This window comes from Heterodontus francisci, chromosome 25, assembly GCF_036365525.1.
Source record: "Heterodontus francisci isolate sHetFra1 chromosome 25, sHetFra1.hap1, whole genome shotgun sequence".
NCBI classification, from domain to species: Eukaryota; Metazoa; Chordata; class Chondrichthyes; order Heterodontiformes; family Heterodontidae; genus Heterodontus; species Heterodontus francisci.
This window is the reverse complement of record NC_090395.1, coordinates 43,134,511-43,150,669: the sequence shown is the minus strand read 5'-3', so window position 1 is coordinate 43,150,669 and position 16,159 is coordinate 43,134,511. Positions and strand designations below refer to the sequence as shown.

The 16,159-nt window shown below is 41.6% G+C and overlaps 1 protein-coding gene across 2 annotated transcripts in view; it reads left to right on the top strand.

Annotated features, from left to right (window-relative positions):
* LOC137383850 (receptor-type tyrosine-protein phosphatase R-like) overlaps positions 1-15,832 on the top strand; it is a 79,606-nt gene extending 63,774 nt beyond the window's left edge. For both annotated transcript variants that reach the window (XM_068057154.1, XM_068057155.1), the window contains exons 9-11: positions 4,295-4,452; positions 6,277-6,390; positions 12,391-15,832. In XM_068057154.1, the coding sequence (XP_067913255.1) occupies positions 4,295-4,452; positions 6,277-6,390; positions 12,391-12,499 (381 nt within the window). In that variant the 3' untranslated portion in view covers positions 12,500-15,832. The remainder of the gene's footprint in view (positions 1-4,294; positions 4,453-6,276; positions 6,391-12,390) is intronic.
* Positions 15,833-16,159: the final 327 nt, after the last annotated feature.

Below are 16,159 nucleotides of genomic sequence, written 5' to 3'. Positions count from 1 at the left end.
AATATAACATTAAATCTAAGAAACTTAGCAGAGAAAGCAGAGAGGAAGCTTTTTTTTTTACACAGACGGCTAAGTATTGTTTAATGTGCTACTGGAGTTAATGATTGAAAGAGACTCAAGACCTGCTACCTGACCCGAACCCGATGGGACCCGACGATGTGTTGAGTCCGGGTCGGGTTGGGCCGGGCCGCTCTTCCGGGTCTAGCGCTCGGGTCGGGTCGGGTCGGGCTGGACACACACGGTAAGTGCTCTGCTGGTAAATATTAAAATTAAAAAACTTACCTGAGCTGGGTGTCCGGGACAAAACTGAGTCTGCGCAGTGAGCAAGTGATGTCACTATGATGTCATCACGCATGCGCTGGAGCTTCCCAGTCAGAAGGTAAGTAAAGCGGTGGTCGGGTCGGGTCGAGTTGAGTCGGGGTCGGGCTCGAGGCGAAATTGGAAGGACTCGGGCCGGGTTGGGCTCAGGTCCTCCATAAAATGATTCTGCTTTTCTTGTTTGGTGAGCTGGAATCCCAAGGTGCTCTGCTCTTCCCCATCATCCAGTCTGCCATTCAAGATATAATCAGTGGGTCATAACTTGCTGTAGCATCTGTCATTAGTTAACCTTGCCCTTGCATGATAAAGGATCGGTCGGGTTCTTTTTCCCAACCTGAGCAGGCCTTTACTCTATGTCAATATTTAAGAATCGGTTCGATCGGTGTTTCAAGAAAGAGATTAGAATGGGCATATGGGATTAGGACTACTGATGCAGATGAAGATAAACAACATAGACTGGTCAGGCTAAATGCTTAATCCATGTTGTAATTTCCATGTAAAAAGCAAGTAACTGACTGAAGGGAAATGTAGTGGCGTTCCCCAGGGGTCAGTGTTGGGACCCTTGCTTTTCCTGATCTATATTAATGATCTAGACTTTGGTGTACAGGGCACAATTTCAAAGTTTGTGGGTGCTATGAAACTTGGAAGCATTGTGAACTATGAGGAGGATAGTGTAGAACTCCAAAAGAACATAGACAAGTTGGTGGAATGGGCAGACAGGTGGCAGATGAAGTTGAATGCAGAGAAATGTGAAGTGATTCATTTTGGAAGGTAGAACATGGATAGACAATATAAAATAAAGGGTACAAGTCTAAAAGGAGTGCAGGAGCAGAGAGACCTGGGTGCATATGTACATAAGTCATTGAAGGTGGCAGGACAGGTTGAGAGAGCAGTTAATAAAGCATACAGTATCCTGGGCTTTATTAATAGGGGCATAGAGTACAAGAGCAAGGAAATTATTTTGACCTTGTATAAGACACTAGCTCGGCTTCAACTGGAGTATTGCGCCCAATTCTGGGCGCCGCACTTTAGGAAAGACGTGAGGGCATTGGAGAGAGTACAGAAAAGATTCACGAGAATGGTTCCACTGTAACATTTCTATGATTCTGTGTTTAAAAGGACTGAAGGTACAGTAGTGCCATTCATAAGTGAGTAAATATGTTTTTATAAAATCAGTTGCATTTATGTAATCTTTTCCATGTTGAAATATTTCAATCACTTCAAACAAGAAATTCTTTTTGAAATACTGTGACTGTTGTTTCATTGACAAATGTGTTTTGAAGATAGATTAGAGAAGTTAGGACTGTTTTCCTTGAAGAGAAATCTGAGCGGTGATTTGATAGAGGTATTCAAATTCATGAGGTGTCTGAACAGAGTAGATAGAGAGAAACTGTTCCCACTCGTGAAAGGATTGAGAATGAGAGGGCACAGATTTAAAGTATTTGGTAAGTGAGGCAAATGTGACATGAGGAAAAACCTTTTCAAGCAATGAGTGGTTAAGGTCTGGAATGCGCTGCCTGAGAATGTGATGGAGGCAGGTTCAATTGAAGCATTCAAAAGGGAATTAGACAACTATATGAAAAGGAAGAATGTGCAGAGTTATGGGGAGAAGGCGGGGAATGGAACTGAATTGCTCTTTCGGAGAGCCAGTGCAGACACAATGGACCAAATGGCTTCCTTCTGCACTGTCATAATTCTGTGATTAAAATGACTGAAGGTACAGTAGTTCCATTCATAAGGGGGTAAATATATATTTTTATAAAAGCAGTTGCATTTATGTAATCCTTCCCTTGTTGAAATATTTCATCACTTCATACAACAAATTCTTTTTGAAATACTGTGACTGTTGTTTCATTGACAAATGTGACAGCCATTCCATTACTAGAAATGTTCCACAGACACGAGATGAATGAGCAATTATCCTGTTTTTTTTGGTGGCGTCATTTCAGGAAGGAATGTTGAGTGGGCAACTCGAGAACAATTTGCTCTTCTTTGAATACAACAGTTTGGATGTCTGTGAATGCCTTTAAAGTGGCAGAGCATCTCAAGCTGCTTCATAGGGCTATTATAAAACAAAATATGACATTGAGCCACATAAGGAATTATTAGGCCTGATGACCAAACGTTGGGTCAAAGAGGTAGGTTTAAAGGCGCATTTTAAAGGTGAAAAGAGAGGTGAAGAGGTTGGGGTTGGAATTCCAGAGCTTAGAGCCTCAGCAGCTAAAGCACAGCCGCCACTGGTAGAGCAATTAAATTTAGAGATGCTCAAGAGGCCAGAATTCGAGGAGCACAGATATGTCAGAGGGTTGTGTAGCTTGAGAGATTGCAGGGATAGGGAGGGGTGACGCCGTGCTGGGATTTGAAAACAAGGACGAGAATTTTAAAATTAAGGTGTTGCTTAAGCAGGAGCCAATGTAGGTCAGTGAACACAGGGGAGATGAATGATTGAGACTTGGGGTGAGTTGGGACACAGGCACGGGAGTTTTAGATGGCACGAGTGTCCCATGATCCCATAGAGTCTTTAACATACACTTGAACCAGCAGCCCTCTGTTTAATGTCTCACCCAAAGAACTGCAATATGAGATTTCTTTGTTGAATGTTGCCAAAAACCAGCTGTAAATACAAAAAACTAGTGCTGTAAACAGAAGAAACAACAACAACTTGCATTTATATAGCATCTTTAATGTAATAAAACATCCCAAGGTGCTTTGTCAGTGGTATCAAACAAAATATGACATGAAGCCACATAAGGAGATATTAGTCCAGATGAGCAAAAGCATGGTCAAAGCGGTAGTTTTTATAAGGAGCATCTTAAAGGAGGAAAATGAGGTAGAGAAGCAGGGAGGTTTAGGGAGGAAATTCCAGAGCGTAGGGCTTTGTCAGCTGAAGGCATGACTGCCAGTGGTAGAACAATTAAAATGGGGGATGCTCAAGAGTGCAGGATTGGAGGAGCGCAGATATCTCAGAGGGTTGTGAGGCTACAGGAGATTACAGAGACAGGGATAGACCAGGCCATGGAGGATTTGAAAGAAGGATGAGAATTTTAAAACTGAAGTGTTGTTTAACTGGGAGCCAATGTAGGTCAGTGAGCAGAGGGGAGATGGGTGAGTGGAACTTGGTGTGAGTTAGGACACAGCCACCAGAGTTTTGAATGACCCCAAGTTACCCAGCTGTGTAACGGTGGAGAGTTGGCAGAGCAGAATTTTGTGGTCAACTGTGTCAAAGGCTACAGACAGGTCACATGGATGTGGAGGGATCATTTACCTTTGTCACAGTCAAGTAGGATGTAATTTGTTCATTTCTTTATTGAGAGGGTATTGTTTTGAGGTTATGGGAGAAGCCAGGCACTTATCCTCAAATAAGGAAGAAGAAAAAGGGCGGCACAGTGGCGCAGTGGTTAGCACCGCAGCCTCACAGCTCCAGTGACCCGGGTTCAGTTCTGGGTACTGCCTGTGCGGAGCTTGCAAGTTCTCCCTGTGACCGCGTGGGTTTCCGCCGGGTGCTCCGGTTTCCTCCCACAGCCAAAGACTTGCAGGTTGATAGGTAAATTGGCCATTGTAAATTGCCCCTAGTGTAGGTAGGTGGTAGGAGAATGGTGGGGATGTGGTAGGGAATATGGGGTTAATGTAGGATTAGTATAAATGGGTGGTTGTTGGTCTGCACAGACGTGGTGGGCCAAAGGGCCTGTTTCAGTGCTGTATCTCTAAATATAAATAAATAAAAATAAAATGGAGACACAGTTTTCCAGGCAATTCCCAACTACCGTGTAGTAACAGGGTCAGGAGAATCATTGGCTAACATTTCAGAGTAGGAGTGTGAGGACCAGCATACAGCAGAAAAGTAAAACTGGTGGGAGGAAGAGATATTTGAAAAACAAATGAGCAAGGCATTTGTTTAGGGTCAGTAATTATCTCCATAGGTTTCAGCAAGGATGCTCTATAAGGACAAAAAGCAAAATGACTTATTTCTTTATAGGATGCAAAGCAGTCACGAAGTGTAAAGCACTACTGGTACTCATCCTGGCCAGATCATAAGACCCCAGATACAGCACAATCACTCTTGGATCTCATACATGAGGTAGAAGGAAGCAGACAGACTGCAGGAAACAGGGGACCCATTGTAGTTCATTGCAGGTGAGAAACCATTTTTAAGTAACTCGCAATTGTAGTAATTCTATTCAAAATGTCAGGGAAAAAGCATGAAAATAAACTGTTCCTAGCACTATAGTGATTGATGAAGATGTGGATTTGACTATTTTGTTTTACTTTGCCCAGTCTTGCATTTTATTACAGAAATACTAATACATTTTTTAGAAATGCAATATTGTTCAGAAGCATTAGAGACATTGGAATTTTATGCCCCTCTTGGGAGCGAGCTGGAGGTGATGGGGGTAAAATCGAGTGGGAGGCGATGCATGCTGTTCCTGTCGCCTACCCAGGGTAGGATATGGCAAACCACCCACCTGTCCCAGGTCAATTGAGGCCCTTAAGTGGCCAATTAATTGCCATTTAAGGGCCTCCTCCCGCCACCACTGATAATTCACCAGCAGCGGGCAGGCACTTCGGCAACTGAGGAGGCCACCCAGTAATAACAAGCGGCCTCCTTGCGGGCCCAGGGTGGGGGAGGGGGACCCATTTGATCGGACACCCTGTTCTGTGCCCCACAGAGGGCCCCCCAGCAACACAAGCCTCTCCCACTAGAGCATCCCCCATGACCTCCTGATTGACCTTCACCCCTTCGCCAGGGCCCAGCCAATTGACCCTGGCAAGGCCTGAAACCCCACTTACCCTTTTTTGGGCTGGCATTCATGCTGCTCCTCATGCTGGGTGCAATCCCAATAGCGGCCACTACTTCCGGTGACGCTACTGGGACTGAAAAACTGCCGGCTCACTGATTGGCCAGTAACTCCTGCAGTTGGAACTTCCCGCCTCAGAGGGGTGGATGTCCCACCTAAGGCCAGTTAAGGGCCTGGGAGACACAAAATTGCTGCGTGGCTTCCTGGCCTGGCGGAGGCAGGCTGTCCCCCAACTTTTAAGCCGGTGGGAAGGGCCTCCACCTCCATGTAAAATTCCAGCCATGATCTATATTATCAGGAAAGGAACATAGCTGAGTAGTCACTATGTGCTTGCTATCACAAGGTCAACATACAGCCAAAACAATAACCTTTCAACGTAAATTGCTTTGACAAACATTTTTTGCTAAAGCCACTGCACCCTCCTCAGAATGGCAGCAGTCACTGCATTTAGTTTGTACTTACTCATTGTTCTGTTATAATTTGTAATTAAGGGCTGGATTTTGGATGAAGACCCGACACTGGGGTCAAATGTGGGTACTGGCACCCCACTCTGTCGGGAGCAGTTACCTGGTAGTGATTTTCCCTGAATTGGCCAATTAGTGGCCAGAGGGTGCATTCGCTGTCCAATTAAGGATGGTGGGCAGGCTCTTGAAGCTGGAGGGCCAATGGGAGGGGGTGCAGCCTGCCTTTGCAGGTAAGGGACAGAGAGGGCGCCGGCTCTCAGCAACTTTAAAACAATTGGAAAAAAATGGCCTCAGCTGCCAAACCACCATTGTGGAAGGGAACCCCTCCACAGGGCAGCCTATGGCTGCATTTGTGGCCATTTATGTGGGGAGGGCTCAAAACCTGTCTGAAGCACCGGCCTCCCGGTATACCACCAGGAGGCTGCCTCCAGGCAGCTGGCCTATTCTCGATGCTGCAGGAGGCACACAGGCCAACTGGAAAATTTCAGTTGACCTCTGATAACTGGTCTTAATCTTACCTTAACTGGCTACCCACCTCCATGAAAATGGCTCTAGGCGGGATGGTGTTGGCAAAGCGACAGGCAGTGCGAATTTATGCGCCCGTCCCTCTCCATTCTTGCCCCCGTATTGGGATGAAAATTCAGCTCGAATTTCCACCTCATGAAGTCTTTAATAATGAAAATAACCATTGCATTTAGTGCAGGGATTGGGAGGACAGGCTGTTTCATTGCTACAAGCATCGGGTGCCAACAGATAAAAGAGACCAGCGAAGTGGACATTCTAGGAATTGTATGTCAGATGCGGACAGACAGGTCAGTGTTGATGCTTCTAAGCTGATAATATTTCAAGTATGTATAGAATGTATAGTTCAGATGCTTTTGTACTTTACCGGATGAATAGAAATATTTTAGACTGCAGCATTTCCATTTGTAACATCCGGTGTCAATGTCATGTACTCTTAAGTAAGATGCAGCATATTTAGCTACTGGCAGCAAACATGCAAATAAGATGCCATAATTTCAACCTCAGATAAACATTGTCACATCTACCAATATTTTATCTAAACCTTACAAAGTCCTTACACTCTTCCTGAACAAGTTGAATGCAATTTCTGCCAAATTGTTGTGTGCAAACTCATTGCTGCATCTGCCTACAAAACAAATACATTTCAAAATTTGCTGACTGTAACATGCTTTTGGATATTCTGAGAATGTAAAAGGCACTATATCTGACCACTTTCTGGTATACCTCACTACTGATATCCCCTACCCCCTTCCAACCCAGCTTCCATCTGTGTCCACCCCAAATAAACTCTACCCTACATCACCTACAAACACACTTTCAAGATCCCAACTATCTGGCCTTTGGCCCATTATTCAACACAATAGTTTCGCAGTTGTTGATCTGCTCAACCACTTTCTGTTCTCTACTTTTTGTATCCCTTGTCCCCAGTAAGACCATTACTTTCTCCCACACTGTTCATTCCCAATGGTACGGTCTCCATCTTCACTCCCTCACGTCCAAAGGATGCAGACTTAAGTGTATTTGACGCACAACTCATTAGCTATTCATCACCAGATCTGACTGGACACATCAAACATAATCGGGCCTCAATGACCTCTTTCAAAACAACTCAACACACCAGGATCTTTTCCTCACAATCAGCTATCTCCTTAAACTCCTCTCCCAGCCCCTCTTCCCTAATCCTGAGACCATCCTCTACTCCCCATTGCTTATCATGCCAAGGCTTCCCCCACCATAGCGCTGAACCTGGGTCTTTATCTAACGTCTCTTCTATCTTCCATCATGCCCTCTTTGAGCTAATCTTGTCCATGAGACCCATATCCTATTTCCTTGACCCCATTCCTGATTGAAATAGGGAAATTTTACTGTTATGCCAAAAATCACTTGTACTCATATATTTTCCATGATCTTTTAAGCTGGTTTAAGATTCAATTCGTGGATCAGGCCTTGCCCACAAAACTCCCCATACCCGAATGTTGAAATTGCAAGATTCTGCCAATTGCACTGGTTCAGGAAGATTCTCTAAATGATGTTCATTTTCTTAGGCACACAGGCAATAGTAGGCACATTTTAAAAGTTTTTTATATGAAAAATTATTTAATTTACTATAAACTGACTGGTGTACACCAATTAAAATATTAAATGGTTCAGTATAGTTTTTTATGTCATTTTCAGTGATTTTAAATCAAGTTACTCACAGATGGAGGACTGGTCACTCATTAAAATTAGAAATGATGATTTTTGGGATATATCCATTTTCAGCTGTATTAATAAAATTGCAGCAGGTTACCACTCTTAAATAGGAAACAGTTACATTCTGTTACACTGCCTGATTGTGCTGATTCATAGAAAGTTTTATGTTCATGATTATGCAAATTAATTTTATTAGAAACTTGAACTGTAATCTAACCCGTACAATTTGGAGTGCATTTTGGGTGCAACTTCCCGATTGTACCTAAAGCAGAAACACTACCCTTGTGCTCCTATGTCTAAATCCAAATCTGAAGGTCATAATAAATAGAAGCAGGCGTAAGCCATTTGGCCCCTCAAGCCTGCTGTGCCATTCAATAAGATCAGGGCTGATCTGATTGTGAACTTAACTCCATTTTCCTGCCTGCCTTCCCCCATAACCCTTGATTCCCTTGTAGATCAAAAATCTGTCTGACTCAGCCTTAAATGTATTCAATGACCCAGCCTCCATTGCTCTCTGGGAAAGAAAATTTCAAAGATTAATGATCATCTGAGAGAAGAAATTCCTCCTCATCTCCGTCTAAAATGGGAGACCCCTTATTTTGAAACTGTGCTTCCTGTTCTCTATTTCCCCTCTGAACATTTACCCTGTCAAGTCCCCTGAAAAACTTGTATGTTTCAATAAGATCACCTATCTTTCTTCTAAACTCCAAGGAGTATAGGCCCCACCTGCTCAACCTTTTACTTATAAGACAACCCCTTCATCCTAGGAATAAGCCTAGTGAACTTTCTCTGAACTGTTTCCGATGCAAGTATATCTCTTCTTAAGTAAGGAGACCAAAACTGTACACACATCTCATCAATGACCTGTACAGTTGTAGCAAGACTTCCCTATTTTTATACTCCCTCCCCCTTGCAATAAAGGCCAACATTCCATTTGCCTCCCTAATTACTTGCTGTACCTGCATGCTAACTTTTTATGATTCATGTACAAAGACACCCAGATCTCTCTGCACCACAGCATTCTGCAATCTCTGTCCATTTAAATAATATTCTGCTTTTCTATTCTTCCCACTAAACTGGACAACCTCACATTTTCCCACATTATACTCCAACTGCCAAATCCACTCACTTAACCTATCTATATCCCATGGCAGACTCTTTGGCCAGAATTTTATGTTGTGCAGAAGTCCCACCCACCAGCTGAAAAGTCAGGAGAGAGCCGCCTCCGCTGGGCCTGGAAGTCATGCAGCGATTCTTACATGGCCCAGGCCCTTAATTGGCCTTGGGCGGGACTTGCGCCCCTCTGAGGCAGGAGGTCCCGCCTCCAAAAGCTGCCAGCTAATCAGTGGGCCAGCAGCTCTTCAAGCCCAGCAGCGCCATCGGGAGTGGTGGCCACTGCTGGGGCTGCACCCAGCTCAGAGCAACATCATGGATGCCATTTCGGAACAGGTAAGTGGGGTTTGGCCCTCGGTGCGGTGAGGGGGGGGGAAATTGATCACGAGGGCAGTAGGAGGTGTTGCAGCAGGGACGGCTTGTGTTGCTGGGGAGGCCCTCTGAGCCCGCCAGGTATTACTGGGTGGCTTCCTCAGCTGGTGAAATGCCCAGCTGTCACTGATAATATACCAGTGACAATTAATTGGGTGCTTAAGGACCTCAATTGGCCTCAGATGGACAGACCATTTTTCACCTCCCCGGCCACTGGTAAAATGGCAGCAGAGGCAGGCAGACGATGGTAACATTCCCGTCCCAGAGTTGGGGTGGGGGTGTAAAATTCTGGCCTTTGAGTCCTCCTCACAACTTGCATTCCTACCCATCTTTGTATCATCAGCAAATTTGGCTGCAATACACTCGGTCCCTTCATCCAAGCCATTAATATGGATCAGAAATAGTTGCGGCCCCAGCACTGATCCCTTGGCATTCCATTAGTTACATATACTAAATAACAAATGTTGTCCCGGTACTAACCATTGGAATACACACTTCCAACCTTTCTCTAATTTGAGAAACACTCATTTACCTAATTGTTCTTTTCCTGTTCATCAACCAATTTTCTATCAATGGTGCTACAGTTCTTCTTATACAATACTCTTGAACTTTTTTTCTAACAAGCTTCTTGTGAAACAATATTTTCTTAAAATACAATCATATGCCATCCTTTAATATATGCAAAGCAGTCACTTCTTCAAAAAAACCTCTCAAATTAGTATTTAACAAATCTGTGCTGGTTGTTCTTGATTAGAACATAGAACATAGAACAGTACAGCACAGTACAGGCCCTTCGGTCCAACATGTTGTGCCGAACCTTTAACCTACTCTAAGATCAAACTAACTACCTACCCTTCATTCTACTATCATCCAAGAGTCGCTTAAATGCCCCTGATGTATCTGCTTCTACTACCACCGCTGGCAGCGCATTCCACGCACCCACCACTCTCTGTGTAAAGAACCTACCTCTGACATCTCCCCGACACCTTCCTCCAATCACCTTAAAATTATGCCCCCTGGTGATAGCCCTTTCCACCCTGGGAAAAAGTCTCTGACTATCCAATTTATCTATGCCTCTCATCATCTTGTACCCCTCTATCAAGTCACCTCTCATCCTTCTTCGCTCCAATGAGAAAAGCCCTAGCTCCTTCAATCTTTCTTCGTAGGACATGCCCTCCAGTCCAGGCAGCATCCTGGTAAATCTCCTCTGCACCCTCTCTAAAGCTTCCACATCCTTCCTATAATGAGGCGACCAGAACTGAACACAATATTCCAAGTGTGGTCGAACCAGGGCCTTATAGAGCTGCAGCATAACCTTGTGGCTCTTAAACTCAATCCCCCTGTTAATGAAAGCCAACACACCATATGCCTTCTTAACAATCCTATCAACTTGGGTGGCAACTTTGAGCGATCTATGGACATGGACCCCAAGATCCCTCTGTTCCTCCACACTACCAAGAATCCTGTCTTTAAGCCTGTATTCCGCATTCAAATTCGACCTTCCAAAATGAATCACTTCACACTTTTCCAGGTTGAACTCCATCTGCCACTTCTCAGCCCAGCTCTGCATCCTGTCAATGTCCCGTTGCAACCTACAACAGCCTTCCACACTATCCACAACTCCAGCAACCTTCGTGTCATCGGCAAACTTGCTAACCCAGCCTTCCACTTCCTCATCCAAGTCATTTATAAAAATCACAAAGAGCAGAGGTCCCAGAACAGATCCTTGTGGAACACCACTGGTCACCGAGCTCCATGCTGAATACTTTCCTTCTACTACCACCCTCTGACTTCTATGGGCCAGCCAATTTTGTATCCAGACAGCCAACTTTCCCTGAATCCCATGCCTCCTTACTTTCTGAATGAGCCTACCATGGGGAACCTTATCAAACGCCTTGCTAAAATCCATACACACCACATCCACTGCTCTTCCTTCATCAATGTGTTTTGTCACATCTTCAAAGAATTCAATAAGGCTTGTGAGGCATGATCTGCCCCTCACAAAGCCATGCTGACTGTCTCTAATCAAACCATGCTCAGAATCCACACATTTTTAAATGCTCACTGATTTTACCTTGAATTATAGATTCTATGTAATTGCCTACAACTCATAGACTAACTGGTCTATAGTTAATCCAGTTTATCCCCTTCATTCTTGAACAAAGTGTTACATTGACCACACTTCAGTCCATTTGAAGCTGTCACCAGCTGGCACTATAATCAGTGACTGTTCTGAATGGGAGTATAGTTAAAGAGGAAGATAATGGTGCAGTGGTTTAGTACATTATCATTTTTCTTAAGAGATCTGGATTAGAATCTGGCCCAGATGTTTGAAATGTGAGCCTTTTCTATCTACTAGATGCAAGAGTCTTGCATGGAAATCACAATCACTGTCAGACAGGAGACAAGAATGGCTGGCATGGGAAATGAAAAATCCTATACTGGTGCAACAGGGATCTGAGATTAGGATTAAAGCACATTCTTATTGAAGAGTGGAGGGAGCTTTACTCTCTGTTTAGCTGCACTATACCTGATATAAAAGTGAAGAAAATTTTGCATTTCCCAGAGCTACATCTATCATTTTGACAAGTTCAACAGCTTTCCCAAAATATTAACTTTCTAAAAAGAAATGATACTTAAAAGTAGCCAGTTGAATCATTGAATGGAAACAATGTAAAAATTCTGAATTCCCCTAAAAGTAGCTGGTATCAAAATGTACTACTTCTACATTACTCTTTACCGAAATATCTCAAAATATTTAAATTTCATACCACATCCTTTACTTATTTCTTTTTACAGATTTCTGTTCCTTAACATTAGAATTTCAGATCAGGTACATTATGTCCCTCTAATTGCCAGCATATCCTGTAGCGAATGTTACTTTGGGTTACACTACTGCATTAAAATGGATCTCAGCACACCAGAAGAGAGTTGGTCTGTACAATCTGTGCTCTGATGTAGCTGACTTCTTGCCTTCTGAAATTGGTAGCTGAATTAACTTGTTAATCGCTTCCAATTCCTCTGATCATATGAAAATGCATTACTTGTGTAAAGTTATTATGAATGTCTCTCACAAATATTATATGGCTTACCTGACTTCTATCTTTTAGGGGTGGAATGATCCAGACAAGTGAACAATATCAATTCTTGCATCAAACATTATGTCTTTATCAAAGTAATCACTCCAAGATGTCAGATTCATCTTCAACTTCAAAGTGAAGTGCACCTCACTTGTTTAATAAAGCAATGGTGAATGTTTCAAATAAAATTTCTCTAGGGAACAAAAGAATATATCATAAATCAGACAACAGAAAAAATGCTTTGCAGTTGCATTACTAGTGTTTATGGTACAGTAGATTTCCATTTATCTATAATAAGGCATTAACTGTGGATCTTGGATACAGGCATCAGTGCACATCTGATGGCTCAGTGGGAAATTCAGCAACATTTTAGATGGAGTTTCTGACCATTTCTCCAAATATCTTTGGACCCGAAGTCCCTGCTAAAGGTTACCACTAGATTATAGGCTTTTCCTTACCTTTCATATGATTATAGTTTTTCTTTACCACAGTTTTACACTGTATTGGCCATTTAACAAACCATAGAGAACTCTATGGCAATATAAAAAGGATGGAGATTTATTTCATCCAGGATTATGTTTTTAAAGTCTAATAGGTAAAGCTTATTAAGGCTCCATCAAATTTTTAAATTATTTGATTTACTAACATTGCAAAAAGTTTACTGAACTGGGAAGATTGCGATGGTGGAAAATATTTACCTTTTGTAAGTTTAGCAAGAGAAATTAAGTCTTCTTAGCACAAGCCGCATCACTGCAAGTGCCGCAGTCATTAAAGTGCCATAATAAAGTGCCTCAACCCAGTTTCAAAGAATATCCCTTACAGTACTGCCAATACGGTACCAATTGTCAAACATTGTGGGGTTTTTTTATACATTGAAGAGAGACTACTGTATATAAAACTACCTGAACACCATTCATTTGCACTTTGTGATCTGGAGCAAAAAGACATCCCAACATTTTAGGCATATTTCAATGATTCCTGCACATGGTCCCAGCATAGTCACCTTTATGCTAATACTATTAAAACGATTCCCCATCCAAAAAAGTCAATGTGTCCAGAAATGTATGCCAATGTCTTTTATAGTGTGTTTTGACTCTATAAAGGATAAATTTGGACATGGTTTGAAGACTGAACATTTAGGGAAATTCAGGACTAGTGAGGATCTTATACATTCTATCCTTTCAATAGGATTTCAAATTCTAAAAGGTATCGTGGAACATCCATTAAACATGAATCAGGAGGACCAAGATGTAATGCTACCCTCACCTATCTTTCCCATTTTTATTCCACCAGTGAGCCCAAGTGCCAATCTTTGCCAACCATTTGGGTGAGGGAAGGAATACTGGTTGTGGTAGAATTCTTTCTTCTGTCACACATATTACATGAATCATATGCATTTCCTAATGGGTTGAACAACAAGCAGCATTGAAGGAATCTGAAAATGCCCACAGGCTGAACCGCCTGCACTAAGACACATGTGCAAATGCTTGTTGGAAGATGAGAATACAATTGGTGGGGGAGGGAGTATTCACAAACCACTAAGTATTGACCAAATTACTGTGTTTGCTAAGTAATTGATTTATTCAGCAATACTTCCCTCATTAGTACTTGTGTTTTTCCATTTTGGTTTCAATTATTTTAACCTAATCTAAATGGTCAGAGGTTTCCAACTGCCAATAACCAGGTTGTCTAACAGATAACTTGAATACTAACTTAGCAGGTTTCCAGTCAAGTGGGTTGCTTTAAAATACATGTAATATAATATATCAATCATTACTTTCAGTATATTAAAGGTTTAGAAGCCATCATAATCTGCTAGAGTTGTGCAGGCACAGTTTTTTTTCATTTAATTATTTAGCAACATGGTCATTTTTGTCTCCATTTATTATAGTCTATTCCTGTTAACTCAACGCCAAATTTGTCTGAAAAGGATCTGGATTATCCAGCAGTTCGAATGAAGGCTTTTAAAGCAGTACAGTAGGCATTTTTCCCACTAGTAATAGATAATTTGAATTAAGAGTAGATTGTCCTGGATTGTATTTTTAAAAATGAGAAATTGACATTTAAAAAGATAGATATGTTCTCCCTGCAATTATTTTCCATTACATTTTCATAATTTCTTTCAGAGCCCTCTTCACTTTGCACTAACTCCTACCAAAAGAGTTAGCAATCAGTTCCCAAGTCTCTATCACTATTGTTCTGGAACTACTTGGTGGAAGATACATAGACCATCTCAAGGTCAATTATTTACTGATCTTAAACCCAGTCAGCCCTGTGGAAAAGCTTCTCCCTCATAACCTGACTGAGACTGGGAACTTGGTGAGTGTGGGAAAATTTGCAGATTGAAATCCTTGTCCTACCATTCTGTAGCATAGCTAGGTGGTGCATCAATGCAGTTAGTACAACCTCTAACAGGAGTTACCACTATTATTAACAGTTATGTACATTTAGCATGTTTATCAGTAAGCAGTTGTAGAAAAGATTGCTGAAGTTTACTTCAGTGTAACTGCATTACCCTTAGTTGTGTGTTCATATCCCTTTTAAGTAAAAATATAACAGAGCTTAATTTCACCATTTTATATGTTTTTATAAATGTCAGGATAAATGGAAAGTTATTGTAAATGATGCATTGTGGAACAGAGACCACTTTATTTTTATATGTACTTTTCATATTGTGAATTAAAATATGAATGTTTTTACAGCTTTTCAATAAAAACATTAAATTTGTTTTTTTAATATTTCAGTACTTTACCTAATGAAGCTTGATACTCTAAGGACGAGATTTTGTTTAGATCTTTATTCTTTTTCTAAAACGAAATTTTTAAAAAATCTGTTTTGCACACTAGATTTACTGCTTTTCCATTTAACATTTCAAAATTTATAAAGTTGAAGAATGTGCTGTTTAAGTTATAATTTTTATTTTGGCTTATTCCTTTGAGTATGCTGCTAAAATATTTTACTGATAAGACACTTAAATTTGCACAGCCTGATTCTTTTATCAAGCCCACAATGGTACCTACATTGTATATAGACAAATATGATTTTATACCCTGCAAAGACCAAGGGGATGAAATTCCTTCTGTCCACCGTTTTAGAAAAACAATTTTCCATTTTGTACTCACCCGTACCTTTTCTGCAAAATTATTGAAAGCTGGTATTTTAGCCCCAAGTCTGTCTGAGTAATTGGGCATTTAGAAATTAATAAAGCAGATTGCTGAGAGATTATAGGGTATAACTGGGCACTCCAAATACCTAAGGCCAAACTTTCAAACCTTCTTATAAACTCTTAAGCAAAATCTCACTTCGCACTTGGATCTATTTTTCTTTTACTGAATGCAGTCAAAACTTGGGACTCAGTCAAACCAAGCTGTGAATTTGTATCCCATTCCCCTATCTTTCAGGAGTTGCACATACATAAATAGACAGCCCGAGTGCACAATTTTGATAACCACTTTAAGAGTAACATATTCGGTTTGTAAAATGAGTTTGCAATCTATTTTGTGCAAGGCACATAGCAAAAGTCTATAGACTAATTCTGCTCCCCACTTTCTATGGAAGGTTTACTCAGCTACATGCCACAAAAAGGAGAGGAACAATCCATGTCTAAGAGGCATACAGAGGGTGGTCAAGTATTTTTTTTTCTAAGGTAGGGTGCCTGTTGTGATGGTCTTGCCCTGCATATCTATGCAGGAAAAGATATTAATGAGACACTCTGGATCTGCCTTTTGCCCTCTGTCACTAAAAGGAAATAATTTGATCAGTTTAAACACATCTTCCTGACTTGTCCTTCACAGTCGCT